This window comes from Penicillium diatomitis (assembly GCF_028827545.1).
Source record: "Penicillium diatomitis strain IBT 30728 chromosome Unknown utg000010l_segment0_segment0, whole genome shotgun sequence".
NCBI lineage: Eukaryota > Fungi > Ascomycota > Eurotiomycetes > Eurotiales > Aspergillaceae > Penicillium > Penicillium diatomitis.
The window spans coordinates 1,093,752-1,116,761 of NW_026623182.1; the positions used below are offsets into that span (position 1 = coordinate 1,093,752).

Consider the following 23,010-nt stretch of genomic DNA (forward strand, 5'->3'; position numbering starts at 1 on the left):
TAGGCTTCATTCAATTCCTGAGCCTTCTCCATACTTCTGGAAAATCTTAAATGTGAGTATCACCTTGGGCGCCACATGTCTGTGCAGCGGTCCAGCGGATCGGGACGGTGGTGAAAAGAAATGCTGTACCGGCACCGATTCGAGGTCGATGATTGGCCTGTTCCCGATCGCGATGAGAATCGGCAATGGAGTCAAGCAACAAGGCTGAGCAGAGTGCAGACAAGGGCTCCACCAACGTCTTGTCGTTTAAGCGACAGACGCGCAACGGCTTTCGTTCCTGAATGGATTTCGATATTCGAAATCACGTTGATTTCCTTTGCGCGGGCGAGGCTTGAAACGGGGTCTCCTCGTGGAAGGGTGTGATAGTGGCGACTGGCCACCCAATTTGGTATGGCGACCGTGCCACGCTCTCCGCTCGTCTGGTGCTGCCGGCGACAGAATATGGCGGCTTCGACCAGGATCATTTGCGCCAGTCCACTCGTACGCTATCAAACCATCGCCATGCCCATGGATCTTCCATTTTCCATGGCAGTCTATGGCAGCAATCCGGGGACCCGACTGTAACCAAGGGCAACGCTCGCAGCTCCAATCAAAGGGACACAGGATCAGCCCTCGCGCTCGCTAAGCTCTTATTCCATGTCAAGCATGTCGCTGGATTTTGCGACTCGTCGGACGCCCAACGGCCATTGTCATGCCAAGTGCAGCAGGAATGGACTAGATCCTGCAAGGATGACCGTTCGTGGTCTCGGTCAGGCTTCCTTCCTCTTCGTCTTTTGGTAGCTCAACGAAACACGCTGGTGTAGTGTAGGTGGGCGAGTCCACTATTCTGCGCCAAATCCCTTCCGCGGCTCGGGGGTCACGGAGTCGATGACGTCAGCGGAGCTCCGTTCTTCCATCTGCGGCTCGGGATCTGCTTCACTCTCTTGCATTGATTGTGTCCACAAAGGCCGCGGGAACAGGCAAACTGAGAGAGGGGGAGAGAGAGATAGAGAGAGAGGCATCCTCAAGCAGCAGATTAGGTTGCTCAACCCACGATCCTCGTGCATTCAAATTTCCAAAGTACCGACGAACCAGCGCAACCCGGGCAGGGAGCAGGAATGGAGTGGACTGCACGCTGATCTTCAGCAAAAGGCAGCGCGTCCACCAAATGGACGAATCACTTGGGTTTCGCTTTTGGCCAGGGCGCCGGGGCAGTTCAGCCGGGTAGCACGATTGGCCGCAATGTTGGAGCATCCACGGAAACCTGTTTTGATGTGCCCTGAAGGGCTCGATCTCGCTCATCCACCGATTGCCGCCAGCCCGGTGGGGTAGTTCTGGCCCCCCTCTCCTGATATCAGTGCTTTGGACCACATCTCGCCAAAACAGCTATGCCAGCGCTTATACACACAACGCGGCAGCCGCAGGGAGAGCCGTGAAAAAATCCTAGAGCGGATCACTCATGCTTCTCTCATCATCCGTCCTGCTTCAGCTTCCCCAGATGTGCTTGCGGTCATGGCCGAGTTTGAGATCCGCACCCATCACGTCGGGGCCTGTACTTTTGATTTGACCGGAAGGTATGTGGTTGGCCACGCCACTTTCCAGTCCCCATTGCACGGCCGCGCGTGCGCGCAGAATGGGGCAATACTAACTGGGCGCTCCCAGATACTCGGAACCGCGAATCCTCGGAATTGGCACACATGGAATCGTTTGGTAAGTCTTTCTGGGGACCCCTGCTCCATAAGAGAGAAAGCCATAGAAGGTGTGTTATAGACAAGCAGCTCATCTGACCCGGGCGCTCGATGAATACAGCGCTTGCACAGATTTGCTCGCGAAAGAAGGGGTCGCCGTGAAGAAAATCCCCAGGCCGTTTCAGTCGGCCATTGAAGCCAAACGAACCATCAGAGAGGTCAAACTTTTACGAAGTCTCTCTCATGACAACGTATGTGAGGGACTCGGCTGTGCGATTTGAAAACATCTACATCTGCCACGAAGACGGCTAATCAAAATGGTCTCATAGATCATCTCTTTGAGAGATATTTTTGTCTCGCCGCTGAACGACATGTACGTGCATCGTCAGCAGATACTGCTGTCAGCGCAGGACGGCGGCTGACGGGATCGATGACAGATACCTGGTCACTGAGCTTCTCTCCACGGACCTTGCGCATATCATTCGCGCGAAGCCTATGGAGAATCAGTTTGTGCAGTACTTCTTCTATCAAATTATGGTGTGTTCATTCCTGCCTGTGATGCGATGGACCCTAAAGTCTTATCGGGCTTCTCGGGCTTCTCGGGCCAACTAAGCGATCTTCTAACACATTCATGCTCTTGCAGCGTGCTCTCAAGTATATCCACTCCGCAGGCGTGGTACATCGGGATCTCAAACCGAGTAATATCCTGATCGACAACAACTGCGATCTCAAGATTTGTGACTTTGGTCTCGCTCGAACAGTAGACCGCAAAATGACTGGCTATGTCACAACGAGATTCTACCGTGCCCCAGAGACCATGCTCACATGGCAAAAGTACAATGTGGAAATTGACATGTGGAGTGCCGGCTGCATCTTGGCCGAGATGATTGAAGGATCGCCTCTCTTTCCGGGCCGCAACCACACGGATCAGTTCTTGATCATTGCGGATCTTTTGGGATCCATCCCATCCGAGGTGATCAAGACCATTTGCTCTAAAAGTGTGAGTCTGACAGCGTTGAGAATTCACCACTAGCTGCCGATGCTGATAAGACTGCCTAGACCTCCGATTATATTGATGGTCTGCCGGAGCGAGAGAAAATTCCCTTTCAGAAGAAGATAAAGCAAGCTTTTCCCGATGGTACGTTTGTTTTCCTTGCCGAAAGAAAATGCGAGCCAACCTATTGACTTTCTATCTCCAGCTCTGGATATGCTGGAGCAGCTGCTAGTGTGGGATCCTGTGAAACGGATCAAAGCTGATGCAGCTCTGCTCCACCCATACCTCAGTGCTTACCACGACCCGGCGGATGAGCCGATAGCACGAGACCCGTTTGACTGGGCGAGCTTGGACGTCGACCATAGTCTCGAAACGTGGAAGACCCTTGTGTAAGATCTCCTTTCGAAAAACCACACGCTGCATCTCTGACAATGGCCCTAGATACTATGAAATTCTGGATCACTTCGGCGGCGCGGTCGCGACCTGACCGATCTCCCAGCTGCCCCTGCGGGTGATTGAATGCCAATCCATACACGATAATTGGCATTCCAACCCCCTTTATTTTGTTTTCTTTTGGCTCCGAACTGAGAACCGAGAAAAAACACGCTTCTCCTGGCCGCTCTTCGGTGCCCTTTGCAAACGTATCCTTGACACATCAGGTTATGATGATTTTCAGCGTGCCACTCCACCATCACGACAGCAAAAAGTCGCCTCGCCCGATGTCTCTCGTCGGGTCATTACAGACTTGGGATGGGATCGAATTTCAGGCTATAGCATATGAATCCGTGATCGGCGAGGTCGACTGGAGAAGTATGAAGCAAGACAGATAGGAGATTGTTTGAAGCAATCTGTCAATGATGGAGAACCCTAATTCCCAAGAACATACGATGATCTATTCAGAATGAGATCACCATGAGTTCGTGGAGATGAATGTGACCCGAGGCCACTGACCGCTTGATGATATCCCAAACCCCAACCCACATGGGAGAGGCAGCATCAATTCTCAGGGTCACGGCTGGCCGAGCACATACATCTCGTCTCCCCTCTGAAATCTTGGGCTTTTCATGGATATGATGCGGTATCTTCCAGAGTCATTGCTAGCGCAAGGCTAGGTGGGAATGAGTGAAGGGTTTCGAGCCTTGCGTTGTTGGAGGCTGGACCTCCTCGAAGGTGAGATCACGCGTGATCAAATTGACTTCTGGAAGATGACTGGACAATGTTGGATAATGACTATAATTCAATGCAATGACACAGACAAGTCTTGGCTTTTCTTTCTCAATGATGATCTGTAAAAATTTTCGACTAGTCCAAGTGTTCGAACTCGGAAAGCAAGAGCTTGGCCTGAATGTGCAGTTTACGCGAGTGATTTGCTACGATTTGTCACTAATATTCGATGGGGCGAAGACACACATGCATAAACTTCACTCCGATACTCAATTGCACGTGAAAGTCTTTGTCGCTGGTTTCCTATCAACGCTATCCCTCGATCGAGACACAAAAGACGACTGTAGTTCGTGTCGATGCAGACCGAAGGACCATCACGAATCTGACTGTTGTATATGCGACCCGTGGTAGAATCTAAGTAGACCAGACTACAACACGTCCGTCAACGCCGCTCGCTGCAATTAAATAGTTTAGCTCAGCTTTCCTGCACCAATTTGACGCTATGCAGGGATACACTCAAAACTTACTGCTGAAAGAGCGAACTTGTCCGTTCGATTCTTCAAACACACGAACTGTGTTCACAGTGTTCTGGTGAGTGGACTTGAGCTTGGTGTCCACGGAGCTCTGGCCCTTGAGATCCATCTGACGGAACATGTTCAAGGCGGACTCCTCGCGAGCTCCGGCGGCTCCGGCACCACCTTGTTTCTCCATGGAGCCGGTCAGCTGCCAGCCATTCTCGTCCCCTTGGAAACGGAAGGGCTCGCAGTCCTGCGCGAGTTGTTACTTAGCACGTGTTTTTTGTTCGATGAACTCAGAATGGCTACGTGCGGGCGGGGGGGGGGGGGGGGGGGGTTGGGGTGACATACATGTCCAGCAGCGATGATCTCGTTCTCGCCATTCCAGATCAAGCTGTTCAACGGCAGCAGACGAGTGGAAATATTCAGCATAGCGCGAGGGGGCTGCTCCGGTGCACTGGGGTACACCACAGTCACGCTGCTATCATGTCCAGTGAATGCTAGAGCATTTCCGCTGGGAGAGAATGAAACACCGTGAATCCAGCCGGCAGTGTCGTTGAGGAATTCACCACAGATGGTGTTGAAGGGAAGACGCTCTCCCCAGGCGCTGGGCTCGGGCCGCTGATCGATACCCTTGATGAAGCTGGAGAAGACGCGAGCATGCGAGTCGGTGGAACCGGCGGCCAAGAGGACAGAGTTGGGGTGCCAGGCCAAGGTGGTGATGGTACTGCGGATTGGCTTCTTCAGATGCTTCGAAATCCACCAGTCGTTTTCTTCCTCGAAGTAGCAGACCGCAATCACGCGGGCTCCGGAGCCGACCGCGAACTTTTGCTCAGAGGGCGACCAGCGCACAAATGTTGCAGCGCGGTTGATACGAAGGAGGACGAGTGTAGGCTTCCAACCTGATGCGGTTTTTTCCCAGACGTAGGCATTGCGATCTTCGGGTAAGGAAACAAACATTGGTCAGTTATGTGGCCGGCACATGGAATCGTTCTCGAAGGGAGTGTTCACCGACCTTGGGAACAAGTGACGATACGGCCGCTGTTGGGGGCAATGTCGACGCTCGTGACAGTCTTATCATGGCCCTTGAGCTCGTCGCTCAAGGTGAACTTGTTGCCGGATGATTGGTAGAGCTCCACATTGTTGTCGCGCGCGACTGCGAGGGTCTGGCGGTCCGACGAGAAGGAGTGATCGGCAATTGGAGCGTGGAACAGGTGGTGCACTTGAGGAACGGCCATGATCGAGGTGTTTGACAGGAGGAGCTCTCTACTGTCAAGCAGATGAGTGGGGGGTTAGTCAATAGGGGGGGGGTGGGTGGGCTTGTGGGCGATGAATGAGGGGGAAATTGCGAGCGGGAGACGGGGAAAGCTACTTTTAGGCGGGTGTCTTGGCGATGACGCTGCCCGGGGCTTATGAGCACGAGTATCATGAATACTGAACTGTTGCTACCCGCACTGCCTCGTTTCTTCATTAGGTGCTTAACTTTCAGAGTCCTACAAGATTTGGAACTCGAATTGGCAATATTGAATCTTCCATGGCTCTTTCTCTATGAATACACTCTCTAGTACCTTATCATAGTACCCTTAATCCAACAGAGTGACGATCCGCTATAAGCTCGAACAATCAGTGCTAGTCAGCAACAAAGCATTGGAGAGGAACATTGTGTTTAAGACCCGCCAGGCATACCTTAAGTCTCCAATTCACTCGACGCCGCAATGGAGGTAACTGGGTCTACCGTCGTCCACCGCACTCCCGGAGTTCAGGGACGAAGCGTTGCAGGACAGACCGTATGTCCTTTCGATGGTGAACTGAGGCCGGGGGGTCACCAAGACTCCAGATTGGTCTCAGTTACATATCCAAGCCCAATCCCTCCCGTCCGATCTTAGTTCGACCGGATGAGAGAATGTTGAACCTTGAAAATATAGTCTTGTCCAATACACATCTCGAGTCAATCTAGTAGCAAATTGGTACACATTAGAATGGCTGGGATCGACAATCGATATAGAAACCTTATAAAGGTGAGCTGTTCCCCTTCTTCGAGCCTGTACCAAAGCTGATATCAGTACTTTGAAGTTCGGTAAAAGCTTCGGCCTTTCACGGTGCTCTACTTCATATCTTTCTAGTTTCTACCATGTCAGTCTTGAAATATCCTGCGTCTCTTGCAAGTGACGATGCTCCCCACGGTTGACGGCTGGGTTGGCCAATACCCGCAGTCTCCCACATCTCGCACGCAGACCGCCAGCACCCAAGCCCGGGGACAAAGTCACGTGAAGACTCTCTTTTCTCGCGAACTCGCGATGGCCCCCGAGGCGGCGTCGTATTCACCAAAGCTCCTGTCCACCAGCGAACCTGCATTTCTCTACCCACTCCACAACTGCGAAACTACCATCCTTCCCTTTCCTCTTTCGCAACCGTCTAAATGGCATCCAAAACCACCACCGCTTCCCGGCCTGATCTCAAGGCCACAGGGCATCCCAATCAAACGTGAGCTTGATTGAACCTGCACATGCCATTGGATGTTTTCTCGCGTACTGACAGTGCTGTAGATTATACTGCACTAATCTCCCCGACAAGATCAGCAAGCACGATCTCCGCACTTCCCTTTATTCCTTGTTCGCCACCTACGGGGCCGTCCTCGATGTCGTGGCCATGAAGACGAGCAAGATGCGCGGTCAGGCTCATATCGTGTTTAAGGATATTCAAGCTAGCACGCAAGCAATGCGCGCCTTGCAAGGCTTTAACTTTTTCGGGAAAGAGATGGTGAGTTCACGACCTTTCCTCGCCCGAGTACTCTGCATGCCAGTATTTCCTCATCTATCAAAGTGGAGCTGCGACTGATGAATATTGCCGTTTCCTTGTAGAAAATCGTCTATGCTAAGGGCTCCTCCGACATTCTGGCCAAGCTTCGTGGCACGTACAATCCTCCGACTCTCGGTGCTGCGCCTGTTGGCGCCTCAACAGATCTCCAAAAGTCAATCTTCAATGGCCCACCCGGTGCGATCCCGCCTCGACCTGCTGGGGAGACGAATGGGGAAGCGCACGGCACCAAGCGCCCACGTCAAGATGAGAGCGACGAGGAAGAAGCCCCGATGGAAGAGGACAGCGATGTGTCCATGGAAGCATCTTCCGATGAAGATTAGATGCGCACCAAGGTGCGGCCAAGATTGGGTCGCTTGCGATGGAGAAAAAGCACGAGAAAGAAGAGAGTTTTTGATCTTCAGAATCATCGTTTCGAGTCCTGCAAGGCAGGACTCACCACCCCATTGCTTCTTCTCTTAGCTTGAGCTGGCCCCATTCCCAAGCGCGATCTCGCGGGGAACGTGCAGGTTCACGGATTGACCTACGAGGCCGAGCCAGACGAGAAGATATGTCTCGCCCGTGATGAGCCGTTCATCTGCCACATGTGTCATGGCGTCTGCGGTGTTGCACGGGTGGACGAAAAAAGCCGGGGCCCCAGACTCTGGATGATACTACGAAACCATTAATGAGCATCTTTTGAGAACAGCAGCAAAAAAGAAAAGAAAGTCACAATAGCAGCTTGTCTCCCTCCTTGTCTCGAAAAGTTTACGAGAAAGAGAGGAAGTGAAATGAAGAGAAGCGTGGGGCAATGAATCATGATATGCACCTACCCCGAGACTGATTCCTCCCATGACACCGACACTCTGCAACTGCTGTCTGTACTGCTGCGGAACGACATACTGATAGACCGTGTCGAGACCCACGGGGCTGGAGTCATTGTGCCATCGGAGCGTGAAATACAAGACGGGAACTTGATACGTTTGGGATAACACAATGTCATAATCCAGCTGCAGAGTCGGTCGAAGATTGGTGCGAATCAATGCTTCCTGCGGTATTCGATTCAAAGAATTAGACCTTCTTTTCCGTATATTCATTGCATGTGCTGTGTGCCCGCGTGTCCGCCCTCTGGATCCCCCTTCCACTCGGCATTGGATGCCTGCCTTTTTCGAAAGTTCTCCCTACAATGGGCTACAGACCGGATCTTTTGCTTCCTCTTCTTCGGGTTCTTCGTCCGCGTCTTGTGCATCGCGAACTTGTACATCTGTCTGCGTCGATGCAGTCATAGACCGAGACGTAGCTGGCACAGTAGGTCTCGACAGTTCGCGTAGATCTGCATCCTCCGATGCAGGAGCTTGGACCTCGACATGTTTGGTCACTCTGAGGCTGAAAAGGTCATGGTTCTAAAGAAAACACACAACCGAACGGGGATGGCCTGGCCAGGGTGCCACCACCATGGACATCCATCCCCACGGGTAAGGGTCAGTGCCATTCCTCAGTAGTATCTTCATAGATTGGGGGGAAATTTATCCCAAAAATTGAAAAAAAAAAATCAAAAAATCAAAAAGCAAAGATCTTTGGAGGATCAAAGTCAATATTCTCTCCCCTCATCGGTGAAACAACAACAGCCGCAGGGATCTACCTGTGTGATCAGTCGCACCGACGACCATCCTCCATCCTCTTGGGCGGCCGTGCAGCTGCGCGCTCGCTCGGCAAATTTGTGACAGGCGCAATTGAACTCTTCCGCTGTGAGGAAGGGAAAAGCGGACAGCGGGGAGGCGGAACTTTTGACTGCATCGCAGTTGAGCATCATGAGGTGGTGTGGATGTGGGAGTGAGTGTGGATGGATGACCAGTCTGTGTTGGGATATATGAGGTGGCTTACTTTATCTCCGACGAGGCTGGGGAAGGAAACAGATACCTTTGGTAGCTTTACCTGGGTCCTGTGCCAGGCAGGACCCGGTCGTTTCGTCTACTTGGACCCCCCGAGTTGTCCGGCCACGGAACGGTTCGGAAAATGAGATCTCTAGCCACTTGTACTTGATGAGTTGGTAGTTTCACTTTATATTGAATAGTGATTACAGTCTCTAGACTGACAGACTCTCCATTAGCAGTTGGAAGTACAGCTATTGTTCCCCAACCGCTGCAACGATTAATGTATATCCGAAGGGAAGTACAATGAGACCATTATTGTTAGACCATTGAAACTCGACACGGTTCGCAGCCACTCAAATTCAAAGGTCCCCAGTTGATGCATAGTTGCACACCACAGTCACTCCTACTGTCAGTGTCCTGTCAACCGGATTTGGCAATCCCTCCCGTTTTCCATCTCGTCTCCACTCGATCGCAGCATCACGAACCGAAATGGCGAGCTGTAACTTTGTCGACCGCCCACCGCCCACCGCCTACCGCCACAAACTATCCGTCTCGACGATCTAGAGAAATTGGTGGCGCAGAAACCTTACTGCCCGATGGACCAACCTTGAGGTTCAGTTCGCCAGTCAGCCACAGCCTGACCATTGATCATTCCACCTGAGTGGACTCTGTGGAGCAAAAGGCGGTTCAGCCGTGACGGCTGGTCTGGCCGGTCTGGCTGTCACCCTGCTGCTTTGGGATCACTTGACAGTTCCAAAGCGATCCGTCGATCAGGTCATGTCGATCCGATCGATCAATGACAATAGACGCGGTGAGAGATGCAGGGACAGCCAATAGAGAGGTGTGGCATTTTGGTCTCGAGAGGGTGAGGATTGCCGAAGGCGGGGGTGGAAGGACTGTCAATATTGGAAAATAGATTAAATATTCCAATGATGGACGAGACGAGGATATACTTTGGTCAAGTCGAACCTTAGAACAATGCAGTTGTGTTGGATTCGGTAGTAGAAGTGGATCAGTCACGTCACATCAGCTTTATTTGCCGGGGGGGATCTACAGGGGATGACTTCTGCTACTCATCAGGTCGAAGTTCATGATTTTTTAAATCATTCACATGCTCTGGACATCGATACTCATACTATATGGAAATTCGAGAGCTCGTGGAGAACAACATGATCGGACTGATTCAGTAGGTACAAGATAGAAATGCAAGTGACAGTGCCTCCTCTAGGTGACATTTTGAGGATGCTGAAGTAAAAGAGAGCTCCCAGTCAGGGGTTGTCTCCGGGAGCTGGCACTTTTCTCCAGGTGATAATCTGGGGTAATACTGTACGGTGTACACCTGTCACCTGTACACCAGGGATCAGAATCAAATTCACTGATACAGTATACCAACTCACTGGACTCGGGACTCGGGACACTCACCACCTTGGCTGAATTATTGGACAAGGATGGGGGTTGCAGAACCGTTCGCGACATCCTAACAACAGGTTTAGTAAGAGACTAAAGAGATCGAAGTAATCAGTACTGAGTACAGCTGCATTGTGAAATAGAACTCGATAAATACACGCCATGACGCCTGAAAGCTCAATCCCTGAGGACCAGCCGAACATGAACGAAGAAAGCCACCGATGATTTTCCAGTTTTTTTTTGTCATAGGCAGGTCGGCACGACAGAACTTGACTACTTGAGTATTATCGTAGACATAATCGGTTGGACCGTTGAGGACCTTCATTGTTGGAATGCCGGGCGGGTCCTCCTTTAGTGCCGCAAGCGGGCGAAAGCGCCTCGGCGTTTAGGTGGGAACTTAAGGAGTTCCGAGTAACAAGAGCACGACTGGTATTCCACAGAGGACGGGTACCTTTTGAGGACTGGTCGTGCCATGGAGTCAACCACGGTAGGCAGAAGTACCTGAGCAGTACTTTTGGTCGTCATGACCGCCATCCTTGGTTAGCTGCCTTCGAGGCCCGGTTCCTGTGAGGAGCTATGGCTTGATTCAGGAGCTTCGGAGGAGCTCATGATTCTGGCAAGGCAAGAAGAGAAAGCTGCTTTCTATGATCTCTAGTCTCTATAGTCCTGCACCACTCACAAAGCGATGCAGTCTTGCAATAAGCTAGTGAAGAAGAGACGTGCCTGCCCCCAGGTAGTTTGAGCAATATTAATGTACTACTGGAGTACAGTAGTACCAACTGACTTAGTAGTAACTTCCTATGTACTATTTTGCCGATTTTCAGTAATTTCCCTTTTTCCCATGTTTCCATGTTTCCATGTTCCATGTTCCTTCTCCCCCCACCCACGATCCACTTCCTTTCCTTCCCTCTTCTCTCTCTCTCTCTCTCTCTCTCTCCACAATGATTATTCCCACTCCAGGTGTCCACCGTCCACGCCAGTATCAGAGCTCAACCCTGTCCTGTTCCGCTTGCAGCTCCTTCCGTCTGCTAAACAGCCTATCACGGCGGGTCCTATGGCCACTCGCTGTCCTGTCTCGCTTGTCTCCTCTTTCATCGAGACGGGCCAGCAATTGCGCATGCACCGTGTGCGGCAAGTAGTGTCATGTCCTGATCGCTTGTTTGCATGGTCGGAGAGGGGACTCGAGCCTCTTCTCGATTACGGCCCACCCTGATCTGAAAGCCTGGAACCACAGGGACAAAGTGAAGGAACCCACAAAACAGCAAAGAGGCTGCGACCATCAGGGCACCTCCGGTGGGTGGCGTCCATCATGCTTTCGTCAGTCCTGTCTGTTGTCTACTGTATCAAGCATCCGCCGCGGTCATGGCCTGATGCCATAATAATTGTCCTCACCTGCAACCGTCCTTGTGTCCTCCCCCTCTTTCCCTCCCTCCTTCTCTCCCTCGCTCTCTCTCTCCACAGGGTTCTAATCGATATCCGTCGTGTGTCCGCCCTACCTCCTCCGCGATTCCCTGGACCTTGACCCTGTCGCGACGGAGTGGCTCGAGTGTCCACTCCTCTGTGCAAGAAAATCAGTGCAGGTCGGAGAAGTGTATCCCCCCTGTCCAATTTCCAGTCCTCATTTTCCAGATTTTGTTTCCTTTCCACCAGTGCATTGGGTCTGTTCACCTGGTCCTCAACAAAGTCACCGGTCATTCCGATTTGAAATCGGGTTCTTGGGATCTAATTGCTCGCCTCGGGTCCAATTTCCCCGAAGTTTTCGGGGTCAACAACGCTTTCAACGACGTCGATGAACGGACATCTGCACAGCCACGAGAGTCAACCTCAACGCAGAAGACAGCTGAATTGTGACCGCGAGACCACCTTTGCGTGACCTCTGTTTGTTCTGGGTGGAAAGGGTGTCTTATGCTTTGCTCAACTCCAGAAATCACTCGGTCAGGTATCCTCTTTCGTGATACTGTGAATATCCTCATCCTCCCATTTGCCCTGGGGTTGAGAACGTCAACTTTCCCCGCTATCTGCATCTTTCTTCCCCTCACTCTCACACGTTGTTCGCTCGTCCAACCGTGGCCGACGCTCTCCTCCAATCTGAAACCCGGCTCATCTCCAGTACCTCCGCACGGTTCACTTTCAGCCGCCAATCGCGCGTCCAATTGAAAATTCGCCTGGTGCACAAGTTCTGGAGCGCCCGGATTGACGGCTCAGCAATCCCAGCGTGGGTTGACGTCAACACTTTGCTCCTCCTCTGAGGTGTCCCATTCGAGCACTTCCTCCAGCGAGCTGTGACAAGCGAGCTCGAGGTCGCTCAGAGCTCCGTCCTTCACGCCGTTAAAAGTCGTCGCGCTCTCTCGCTGGTCGAGTATATCTTTTCCTTCTCCTGGGCGTCCTTCAAGCTCCTGTTTCCCCGACACCTGCTGTGACCCTTTTCCTACCAAATTGATCTAGCTTCTTTTTTTTTGGAACAGCCACCATGCCGCCTTGGCGCTGGCCGGCACTATGCGAGGCGATAGGTAATCTACAGTCAAGCTCGACCAAGGAGGATACACACCGAGCGAATCGACTCTCCAAGCCCCTTTCCAAGCCACTGTCGAGAAGATCAACCGTCTCGACCCGCTCGTCCAGGTCTTCCCGCCACGAGACTGAAGGTCAGGAACTCAATTCAGGGTTGATCGGGTGGCAGAATCCGTGGGTGGGATCGAGCCTCGCATCGGACGCCAGGAGCGTCCGGTCGAAAGCGAGGGAGATTCCTCCAATCGTCTTCGCGACTGATTCACGCTCAGCGCCCACACGACAGAATGAAACCGCCCATGCGGCCCCCGCGCCCACGGCGGAAGACACCGACCAGCAACTGCCGGTGTTTAGTCGGGTGCTGACAAGTCGCTCGGTGCGCAGAGCGTCTTATCAACCGGGCACCTATGGTTCCTCGCAACGCACCCGAGTGATAGAGCCTCCCAGAAGAGCCAATTCAATGCAGACCAATCTGACCCGACAGAGCAGCACGATCTACGAGGATGCTTATGAGGGCGCCACAGCCTCCAACACCCACTTCATGGTCGACAATCAGCGCTTCTCATTGACTCGGCGGCGCTCGTTGCTTACTCGGCCGGGTGTAGCCACACGACGATCGACTAGATCCGGACGACGGGCGCCTTCCCCAATCGGCGAGCCTCCTGCTCTGGCGGAGGACTCATTTGACGATCTAGTCGATTTTGGGACATTGCAATGGCCGCTACTGTCGCGCCCAGGATCTGTCCATCAAGATACGCGGGTGACGCGGCCCTTGAGCCCTCCCGACAGTCGCTATACGCAGTTGGGGGCCTTGAAACTCGGTTCTCTACGGGTCGTGAATGGTTCTACCTCGCCTTGCTCTAGTGATCGTATCCCCTTGGAATCGCCTGGTCTAGGCTTGAGTCATATTGACACTACGACCGACCGCGTCCAGTCAACCTTGAAGATCTCCGCGATCTCCAGTCTCACTGAGCCTGACGATCATCCAGATAGCCCATTCTCCTTTGAGAAATCCCCTATGGGGTTTTATCCAGCCTCCTCCCGGTCTCTGTTTCCAGCTGAGGGGGCTGGGGTAGAAGACGAAGGGATTGCCCTCGACGATGACAATGCTTGCCAGTCGGACAAGAAAACCTTCGATTCTGGTGCTGATCAAAGTACTTCCTGCTCACTCAACAAGTCCGACAGCGGTTACAGCTCTGCAGCATCTGTCGCGTCTCATCACCGCAGCCGGACGCGCGCTTCATTTGACTCGCAAGCTTCGGATTCCTTCTCCGCAGTCGACAATCACGCGCGAAAAGGTCGAGTCGCCAATGACCACCCTCCGATTGAGCTCCCAAACGAGGGTATCCAGCAGCATCCTGTGGGTCTGCGTGATGCGACCGCCTATATGGGTAACTTTTCGCAGCTGCATCCTCAATTTGACCGCTGGTACGATACGATGGGTCCAGCCCCCCAATCGTCATCCCTTGCTGCCCCGCGCACTCGTCGGTCAACGCTCTGTGCTCCTCGTTATAGCGAGTACCAGATGCAGAAGTTTGACCTCGTATCCGCAGGAACCGCCTCACCTTCATGGGCGGCTGGTTGCCACGAGCCACGGGGCTCATCGTCTCGAGGGTCTTTGCAGGTGGACCGCTATTTGACCACAGGTGTGCTTACCGTCTCTGACGTGATCAACCCGGAAACTGCGCCCGGCGTACAATCGCCGCCAAGCTTGCAGCAGCTGTGTATTAGCACTGAGCGGGTTCAGACCCATGTGCATCGATCAACCTCGGGGCGGTGTCCTGAACTCGGCGCGAAGCATGAGCTCATGGCGCATCGCGCACGGTCTCGCAGCGGACATGGTGGTCGGAATTGGAGCCAAACGCCCGGAATTGAGGCCCCGCCTCTGCCTTCAAGCAAGTCGACTGATTCCTTATTCGAGAATGGAGAATCGGCTGGCGAGTGCTGTATTGACGAGGCTGCACGTGGTCGGCCCCGAAGTCGCAGTCAAGACCTACGCCGTCGCAAGCTCACCAAGACTTCTCAAAATGAGATTCAGGCCTGAAGGTCTTCTTGACTAGAACGCTGAGTGTTCTCGAGGCTTATGCTCTGCGGTTAGCCAGGGCGGTCATACCGTCGTTACCATTTCTTCCCCATCCGTCGATCTTCGTTCTTTCCTTCTTGTTTCCATCAACGCCTTACATTTATTTCTTGAGGTTTTCATTTTCAGTTATGAAGTCAGGCTTGGCTGCATTCCAGGAGGAATTTTAATGTCTAAACACCCCTCGCCTTGGCGGAAAAAAAGTCTGGTGATCTCGGCGTTGCTTGTGGCCGGATTGCAGTCTGTGCACTTTGACTATCCTTTGGTCTAGTAGGGATCTATCCCATCATTTCCCCGGCCTGTCCATTTTTTTTGAATGCGTGAACCTGACATGCGTGGGGTCAGGAGTTGTTTGAATTTATCAAGATATACCCTCATTTTATCAACCTGCTGGGCGTCATACATTGTCATTCATTTTCAATACTCTGTGTGTTTTGTTTTTTTGGGGGGGGGTGTTTTCCGCCTTCGTTTTACTTTCCAATCCTTGATATCTGCCTCCATTTGGCAATGAAGCTTGCGAGTGACTGGGCGAAGCAACTGCCTGGCTCGAGGTTCAGCTCCCATGTCATCTACTTGGTCACAATGAATGCATATTTCGTTCATGCGAATCAAATCAGATTGGATGGTTCTCGTCTTGAATTTTTCCCTGGACTTGACACTTGACTTCATTCCTGGGTAGGTACGTTGCTGTATCGCCCGCAAATATAATCCACATCAGACCGCTCCCAGCAAGCAAAGACGAGATCGGCCTAATCGTGGGGTCTAGAGTCCAGAGCCCAGACCATTGGGACCGAAGGGCTGGAAGGACGTTGTAAAACCATGTGGATTCTATCTGCTCTCTTACCTTTCCAGAAAAGTCGGAACATCCTCGGGCTTCAAAGGGTCTAGTCTCGATTGAGCGTTTCCCTCCGGTCCCTCTACATCTTTCGACTCACCGCAAGGCCTCCTTTCATGTCGGGGTTCTGAAGCACGGCACAACGATGAAATTTACTCGGTCACACTGACACCCTTCAAATCCAACAACGTAGCTTCGATCCACGTTTAATTGGAAATTCCAGGCCTTTTTTTTTTTCGCCCGCAGCCCGCAGCCCGCAGAGTGCAGACCGCAGGAACTCTCAAGACCTCGCTTATACGAAGCTAGCACTGTTACACGATCTGTCATTAGTCCGTTGGTGCATTGGGAGCTCATGCGGATACGGTAGGTTAGCTCCGTTGTCCAGGTCCTAGTGTATGCATCGCGTCGCTTGGGCTGAGTGTTGTGACGCAAGGGAGGAACAGGGGTATCAGGGGCACAGCAGAGCAGCTTCGTCTGGCCCGGTCTCGGGTAAAAGCTCATGATATTGGGGTGAGGGTGAGAGTGAGGGTGAGGGTGAGGCTGGAAAGGGACGAGAAGATGGATCATGGGATTGGGGGTTACCGAATATCGACTACCGAGTAGGAGGACCGACTACCTCAGCCTAGTACCTACTACCTAGTACCTACTATAGAGTTGTAGAGGTCCGGGCGGCGATCGATTATTGTATCGGGAGTTGTGCGTTAGGTTGGCGAGGGTATATCGTCAGCGGGCGTGTTCGTACCAAGATTTAGGTAGGTTTCTGTATCTACTATCTAGTCATCTACTAGGTACTTAAGGCAGGTTCATGTTCAAAGGTCCTTTTTACCTTACGATTCGCTAGTTATGTGTAACACGACGGAATATCCCTCCAGTGGCTTCGTCTTAGTAACAAGTCTGGTAAACCCTGGAGTCACAGTGAGAAAGTACTAGGTAGGTGCCTAGGGACCTGTCGAGGTTTAAGTAAGCAATCTAAAGTTTTGATTTGTCAATTTGCGATATTTACGGTGTGGAGAGTGAAAGTTATGAAAGTGACCGGGAGTCTCAATTACTAGGGTGTTGTTGAATAATGTGATCGATCTTCATAAACTCAATGTATTGATGAAAGTCTCAAAAGTTAGATTGAAATACATACGCAGACCCAATTGACCCTTTACCATATAGTGGGTGATGATTGCCATGATGCCCCGAATATTCCGCGCCAAAACAAGACCCATAATGCAAAAATCATAGCAAAATATCATAGATTTCTCGAGGTCGTTGGGAAGTCCCTCATAAGCCAAGAAACCAGAAAAGACAGTTTCACCCGTGGAACAAATAAAAAGAAGAAGAAGAAATCATATCGAGCGAATATATGATCGGATCCCTCACTCTTCATTTCTTATCTTCAGCAGATGCGAATCTTCTTCGTCTTGGGGGCAGCTTCCTTGGGCACAATGACGGACAAGATGCCATTCTTCAAGGAAGCGCGCACGTTGTCCTGATCCACGCGAACCGGGAAGGTGAATGTCCGTTGGAATTCACCGATTGATCGCTCTGAGGCCCAGTAGTGGAATTTAGTCTTGGAGGATGCAGATGAGGAGCTGTCATTGTTGCCAGTCTTCACCACCGACCTCGTGGCAGGCTGCTTCTTCTGCACGGTTGCCGCTGAAGGCGTCGCACCAGAGTGGTGGCTTGTGGTGGATCGAGTATCGGACTGGTGACCGTCCATATCCTCGTCGTCATCTTCCACGGTGGGCTGGTGCCAGCGGTGTGGAGAATTCGCTCGGCTGGAGCTGGGAGTCGTGTCGTCGGGCGCGTTGGATCGGTGTTCTTCTGTGAGGCCAGTCGCGGGAGCATTGAGTGAGGAGTAGTTGCGCTCTGTGTGACCCTTCACCACGAGGGTCTGGGGTTCAGTGAATTCAATCTCAATGTTGCTCTGGTCGACTCCCGGCAGCTCGCCATCAAGGTAGTAGGCATCGTTGAGCTCGCGCACATCGAAGGCGGGAGAGAAGTAGGTGCGGCGAGTGGGGGTTGAAGGTGTAGTAGATCCGGTGTTTGTGGATTTCGTACACTTCGAAACAGCGGATGTAGACTGTGGAGACGGTGCGGCTCGGGACCGGTGGGTCTCGTAGTCGTCCAGCAGTCGGAAGAGTGGAGTGAAGTCGGAGCCGTAGGAGAGGAATGCCATGATGCTTGACTGTGGTTGAGTTTTGGGAGGTTTTTCTGCGAGGAATAGATGAGGCTTGGAAAGTATTTTGAGATTGCGATTGTAGCCAAGGGTCTGATCTGATCTGAGAATGAGAATAAGAATGGTCCACAGTTGTCTGCTTGTGAGGCTTGTTATATATACTTGGTGATGGACGAGCGCGCACGGGTGGGGCGGCAAGTTCCCGAAACGGCAAGGCGATTCTGGCAGCTTCTCCAATCCTCCAGCCACCCGAAGATGGAAAGCTGCACACCCAACGGGTCATTGACGAGACATGACGGTCAATTTGTCAGGTACCCAGACAGTCCTGACCAATTTGATGCATTTCGTCCCTGGTGAACTTGCTTGATCATGTCTGTCGGCCTTGGCTTACACATCCAAGCGGCCGACTCGAGCTGCTTCTAGTGCACTGTGGTCCACCCTTTGCTATGTAAGCCAGTCGCTTCCAAATCGCCCGCCTTCTACGCAATAGCAATACCACCGAAGGGTAGCACTACTCAATTTTCAACAGGGTATCTACTGCTTGCTCTCAATGTGTGAGGAGAGATGGTTGCTTACGAGGGGATCCGGGTCAACTCGTCAATGCCTACTAGCACTGTTTGAGCATTGTCGAGGACTTGGTGTGCAAAGACGTGGCTAATTTCCCGTCCACCACCCGCCATCCAAAGTACCTCATGTACTTGTCCTGTAGGCGTGTTGAAGCATCTACCGTTCTCCATGAATCGGGTCTACGATTTGAGAAGAGAAATCGATGTATTATACACTAGTAGTACAACGGAGTGAATCTTAGTAGACTCACACGGCCATCCCCTTCCACTATCATCTCTCCCACCTCACCCTATAGAACTAGCCTGTAGAGTGACTAGTCGCAACGATGAGGTCAGTCTACCGGGACGCGCAAATAAACCTGGTCATAAAAAGAAGCACGCGCACTTGAGTTTGGTCGGAAACGCACCATCACAGAGGACAAGTTCACTCTGTCACCATGGGCCCTGTCAAAAAAGGGCCCCGAAAGACGAACATGGAGACGAATGATATTCTCGACCAAGAGACCGGCTCTTGTCCCACAGGTCGAAGCTCATCGGATATTGCGAATTCCCGGTGAAGCATACATCTCGAGCTGACGATTGCCCTTTCGCAAGAGATACTCTATCGCACTAAAGTCTTTCTTATTCACCGAGAGGTGCTTTTGGAATTCCGCGCTTCGCCGCCCACGTCTGCCGGTTAGTCGGAGGCTTCCGATGGCCCAAGGATGAGCAGGAATGAAGCGTGCAGGGTACAAGACATACCGGGCATAAGTTTTGAAATTGGGTTGTGATTCCTGTTGAATGAACGAATTAAGCGATGAGAATGATCACTGTCGAATTCAAGGGGAGGAAAGAAACCCAGGAATTGAGATCCTTGCGGACAATACGTGGCTATGGTAGGGTGCTCAACCCTGTTTCTGGTAGCACTTGTCTTTTGCGCTTAGGCTGGGATATGGTGTGATAAACTGAGAAGAGACTGGACTATCTAAACTTACAATAGGTTTCTTGCGAATCTCCCGGAGACACTGTCTGTATAGAGAGAGCACATCTCGCTGTAGACCCGAGAGCCGTGCCATAGGAACCGACAGGTACAAGACAAGCGATGATTGAGCTTGACGGGACGAATAGCCGAGAACGCAGCACGCTCAGACGGGCCTTTTTCGAAGATCCGCGATCTGAGCGTTGTCCTAAGCTGCTGCAGTGTTCGGAGCCAAGCAATCGAATATGACCGTGACTTGATGTTGGTCTGATCAGTACCCTTTGGCTTGAGCCGTTTGGTGGTAGTTCTTAGTATCGAGCGTTGATGGAAGGGTTGACTTGGAGTGAGAAAGTTCCGTTTTCCGCCGGAGCACAAGTGTCGTCATTTTCCCGGCCGAGTGGGCGGCGGGAGCGCGGCTCTCGAGGTACCTTGACTCAAGGCACTGCACACTGGGATGCTTGCTCTCAGGTATCGGTACCTGGACACATCTCAATTGGGTGTCAAGATCGAGATCCGGTCCAACTTCGGGGAGAAAGCGCCGCTCTCCTGGAGAAGAACTACTCCCTCATGGGTATGGAACTACCCCAAGTTCATGAGAACTCAATGGTCTTTCAAGCTATTCATCTTGGTAATGGATCGCCGTCAGCTTCTCAAACACCGCACTCAAGCCTTTGTATTTCTCCGGTTCATCCCCGCTCAGCCCCAGATATTCCATCTGCTCTCCGTTCCACCTTCTCCTCAACGGACAACATATATTGCTTTCAATATCCCCCTCCCCTTTCGACCCATATTCTTACCCCCATACCAACCTAAGTCTCTCCAACTTCACAATCAGCCTACAGTAGACAATACCCCAGGTGCCCGCAGCTCGCAATTATCTACCTGTATTGATACTGGACACCAGCCATTGACAATTTGATAATTCCAGAAGAGGACCTCACTAAGAATGGCCTCGTTCACGGTACGTCTCAAGACCAGTTCCCCTAGACAATGACACAGCCCACTTGGTCTTCCTATCCAAATCCAGAGGTAATCCGAAAAGCCTCCAAAATCTTCAAGTTAATTACTCACCTCAAAATCCCTCCTCCAAAGCGTCTCATCCGATTCCTTGCCAAAGACGGGCACGTCTACTACGGCGATGCCCTCCTCCCCAACGGCATCACCGACCTAGCCAAAGCCGCGCAAGCCCGCGTCATCCACGGCGACCTCTTCGGCCAACACCGAGTGACCGATCAAGTCGCCGACGTGCGCATGCTGCTCTCTCCGCTCGCGCGCAAGGACATCGGCACCGTGCGCTGCCTCGGCCTCAACTATGAACAACACGCCAAGGAGTCCAACCTGCCCATCCCCAAATACCCCGTGCTCTTCTACAAGCCCGTCACAGCCATCGCAGGTCCCCAGGACGATATCCCCGTGGCGCCAATCGCCCAGGAAGGCGAGGGACTCGACTACGAATGCGAGCTGGTCATTGTAATGGGTAAAGAGGCGCGGAATGTGCCGGAGAGCTCGGCGCTCGATTATGTGCTGGGCTATGCGGTGGGCAATGACGTTTCGCATCGGGACTGGCAGATCAAGCGGGGAGGAGGGCAATGGGGGTTGGGGAAGGGGTTTGATGGGTGGGCGCCGTTTGGGCCGGGAATTGTGTCGGCCAAGTCGATTCGGGATCCGAATGCGTTGCATATCGGGACCAAGCTGAATGGCAAGGTGGTGCAGTCTTCTTCGACCAAGGACATGATTTTCAATGTGGCCAAGACGATTGCGTTTTTGTCGCAGGGCACTACGCTGCTTCCCGGAGATCTGATCTTTACTGGAACGTGAGTTGGAAATGTGTACAGTGGCTTGTCGAGATTTCTGGTGGCTAACTTCATCATAGGCCAGAAGGTGTGGGCATGGGCCGAAAGCCTGCCCTGTGGCTCAAAGATGGCGATCAAGTCGATATCTCCTTGGAGGGCGTGGGAACAATCAGCAACCGTGTGGTCTTTGACAAGGCCACATCCAAGCTCTAATGCTGAGGTGCGCGGTATCGCGCGAGCCAAGCGTCGTATATACAAATTTGCAAGACCCAGCTCGGTCCGGCCGATGTCTGAAGAGATACATGGCGTGCGTCACCAAACAAGTAATGAAGCACTGTTGTGGTCATCCGACTTCTAAACAGGATATTTCGCATACCGTCTATATAGAGAGAAATATTCATTGACTTATTCCATTGACCAGTTGCATAGAGAAGAAACCAAGTATACTTGAACCGAGCTTGCAGATGTGCCTGTAAAAAGTCTAGACCGTCTGGCGTCCATATCCCTTGATCTTCTCAGCAAAGGCCCAGCTCTGCTTCTCCAGTTGTTCGTCCTCCTTCAGGTCGATCTTGTCCTTTGTAATCACGGCTATCGAGTACTTGTCCGTACTCCGTGCATCGCGGTAGAAGAGAACCTTCATACACTGCTTGAGCGCCTCCACCGCCTCTTCCTGGCTAATCTCCTCCACAGGTCTCTCCTCGGGGAACAAGCGACGAAGAATAGGCACAGCCAAATGAGCACCGAATCCGGTCGCCAGATGGGGTGCAGAGAAGGTGGTGCCAAGAAGGTCCGCAGAGCTAAGGAATGGCTTGCCGGCGCTGTCAAATCCGGCTACCAGCACGTGGTTCCATAGAGGGTTGAACTCGGATCGTCTTTTGTAGAAGACCTTGGCGAGGTACGTGTGCAGGTTTTTGGCGTTCAATGTGTTGCCGTGAGAAGAGTAGTTCTCACGAATGTCGATCGATTCAAGGAGCCGGTCAATGTATTGCATATCGGACACATCACCGCCAAAGCCCACCACGGCCTGGTCGCCGAAAACCCGCAGTCGCTTCGTGTCCGTGAATCGTGCCAAGGAACCGTATGAAGCTGTACGTAGAGGAAGCAAGAAGGACGGTGTCAGACTTGCTAGAAAGATCAATCGTATCGGAATCACATCTACATACCCAAATTGTCGGTAGCTATCACGACACCGCCATTGAATACGACCCCCACCACTGATGTACCAGTCACAGCAGGAGACGATGTATGTGTCTTGGGTCCAGTGCTCTGGAGGTATGATGGGTCGTAGGCTCCGTAGACATCGTTTCGGGGCTGTAGAAGCAATATTAGCAAGGTGCATCGACACGGTTGAATCTGCTCACAGAAGGGATCTTACTCGGCCCCAGGTACCAGGAAAGTGATCCATGATTGACTAGATGCGATGAAGAATCTGACGGCTTGGAGATGGATAATGCGTTGGAGGATAAAAGAAGCGCCGCAGATGTTGGACTTGAGCAATGACGAGACGCCGGAATCTGGAGAGCTCACCAGGCAGGCGAGCTGACGCGGGCGGGAGCTCTTGCTGACTCAGCCTCCAAATGCGCCCGCGCCGCCCGGCTCTGACTTACCTGTCCCTGGGCCATAGTAACTACCTAACTTATGGACTATGGAGGGACCTCCAGCGTTGAAAATTTAATTATCGAGATC

The 23,010-nt window shown here is 52.2% G+C and overlaps 9 protein-coding genes across 9 annotated transcripts; 4 read left to right on the forward strand and 5 right to left on the reverse strand.

Annotated features, from left to right (window-relative positions):
* Positions 1-1,491: 1,491 nt before the first annotated feature.
* Positions 1,492-3,148, forward strand: N7539_007387 (Mitogen-activated protein kinase HOG1; the record flags this gene model as incomplete). The annotated part of the gene is given in 7 exon segments (XM_056936988.1): positions 1,492-1,531; positions 1,582-1,738; positions 1,750-1,918; positions 2,073-2,204; positions 2,311-2,667; positions 2,887-3,050; positions 3,103-3,148. 7 exon segments carry the CDS (start codon positions 1,492-1,494, stop codon positions 3,146-3,148), a joined length of 1,065 nt encoding a protein of 354 aa, XP_056787787.1.
* Positions 3,149-4,239: 1,091 nt separating this feature from the next.
* On the reverse strand, positions 4,240-5,578 carry N7539_007388 (WD40 repeat domain-containing protein; the record flags this gene model as incomplete). Its single annotated transcript, XM_056936989.1, has 4 exons — positions 4,240-4,280; positions 4,353-4,593; positions 4,692-5,278; positions 5,356-5,578. 4 exons carry the CDS (start codon positions 5,576-5,578, stop codon positions 4,240-4,242), a joined length of 1,092 nt encoding a protein of 363 aa, XP_056787788.1.
* A 1,181-nt stretch (positions 5,579-6,759) lies between these two features.
* Positions 6,760-7,480, forward strand: N7539_007389 (U2 snRNP complex subunit MSL1; the record flags this gene model as incomplete). Its single annotated transcript, XM_056936990.1, has 3 exons — positions 6,760-6,824; positions 6,887-7,100; positions 7,202-7,480. The coding sequence occupies 3 exons, from the start codon at positions 6,760-6,762 to the stop codon at positions 7,478-7,480; spliced, it is 558 nt and encodes a 185-aa protein (XP_056787789.1).
* A 135-nt stretch (positions 7,481-7,615) lies between these two features.
* On the reverse strand, positions 7,616-8,949 carry N7539_007390 (ATG3/ATG10 family protein; the record flags this gene model as incomplete). The annotated part of the gene is made up of 4 exons (XM_056936991.1): positions 7,616-7,810; positions 7,970-8,185; positions 8,336-8,539; positions 8,797-8,949. The coding sequence occupies 4 exons, from the start codon at positions 8,947-8,949 to the stop codon at positions 7,616-7,618; spliced, it is 768 nt and encodes a 255-aa protein (XP_056787790.1).
* A 3,938-nt stretch (positions 8,950-12,887) lies between these two features.
* N7539_007391 (uncharacterized protein) lies at positions 12,888-14,969 on the forward strand (the record flags this gene model as incomplete). Its single annotated transcript, XM_056936992.1, has 1 exon — positions 12,888-14,969. The coding sequence occupies one exon, from the start codon at positions 12,888-12,890 to the stop codon at positions 14,967-14,969; it is 2,082 nt and encodes a 693-aa protein (XP_056787791.1).
* Positions 14,970-17,224: 2,255 nt separating this feature from the next.
* N7539_007392 (Hsp20/alpha crystallin family protein) lies at positions 17,225-18,007 on the reverse strand (the record flags this gene model as incomplete). Its single annotated transcript, XM_056936993.1, has 1 exon — positions 17,225-18,007. The coding sequence occupies one exon, from the start codon at positions 18,005-18,007 to the stop codon at positions 17,225-17,227; it is 783 nt and encodes a 260-aa protein (XP_056787792.1).
* A 1,096-nt stretch (positions 18,008-19,103) lies between these two features.
* Positions 19,104-19,628, reverse strand: N7539_007393 (succinate dehydrogenase assembly factor 1; the record flags this gene model as incomplete). The annotated part of the gene is made up of 2 exons (XM_056936994.1): positions 19,104-19,346; positions 19,548-19,628. 2 exons carry the CDS (start codon positions 19,626-19,628, stop codon positions 19,104-19,106), a joined length of 324 nt encoding a protein of 107 aa, XP_056787793.1.
* Positions 19,629-20,477: 849 nt separating this feature from the next.
* Positions 20,478-21,537, forward strand: N7539_007394 (fumarylacetoacetate hydrolase family protein; the record flags this gene model as incomplete). The annotated part of the gene is made up of 3 exons (XM_056936995.1): positions 20,478-20,492; positions 20,624-21,345; positions 21,405-21,537. 3 exons carry the CDS (start codon positions 20,478-20,480, stop codon positions 21,535-21,537), a joined length of 870 nt encoding a protein of 289 aa, XP_056787794.1.
* A 268-nt stretch (positions 21,538-21,805) lies between these two features.
* Positions 21,806-22,729, reverse strand: pre4 (proteasome core particle subunit beta 7; the record flags this gene model as incomplete). The annotated part of the gene is made up of 3 exons (XM_056936996.1): positions 21,806-22,449; positions 22,488-22,635; positions 22,700-22,729. 3 exons carry the CDS (start codon positions 22,727-22,729, stop codon positions 21,806-21,808), a joined length of 822 nt encoding a protein of 273 aa, XP_056787795.1.
* Between the last annotated feature and the right edge of the window lie 281 nt (positions 22,730-23,010).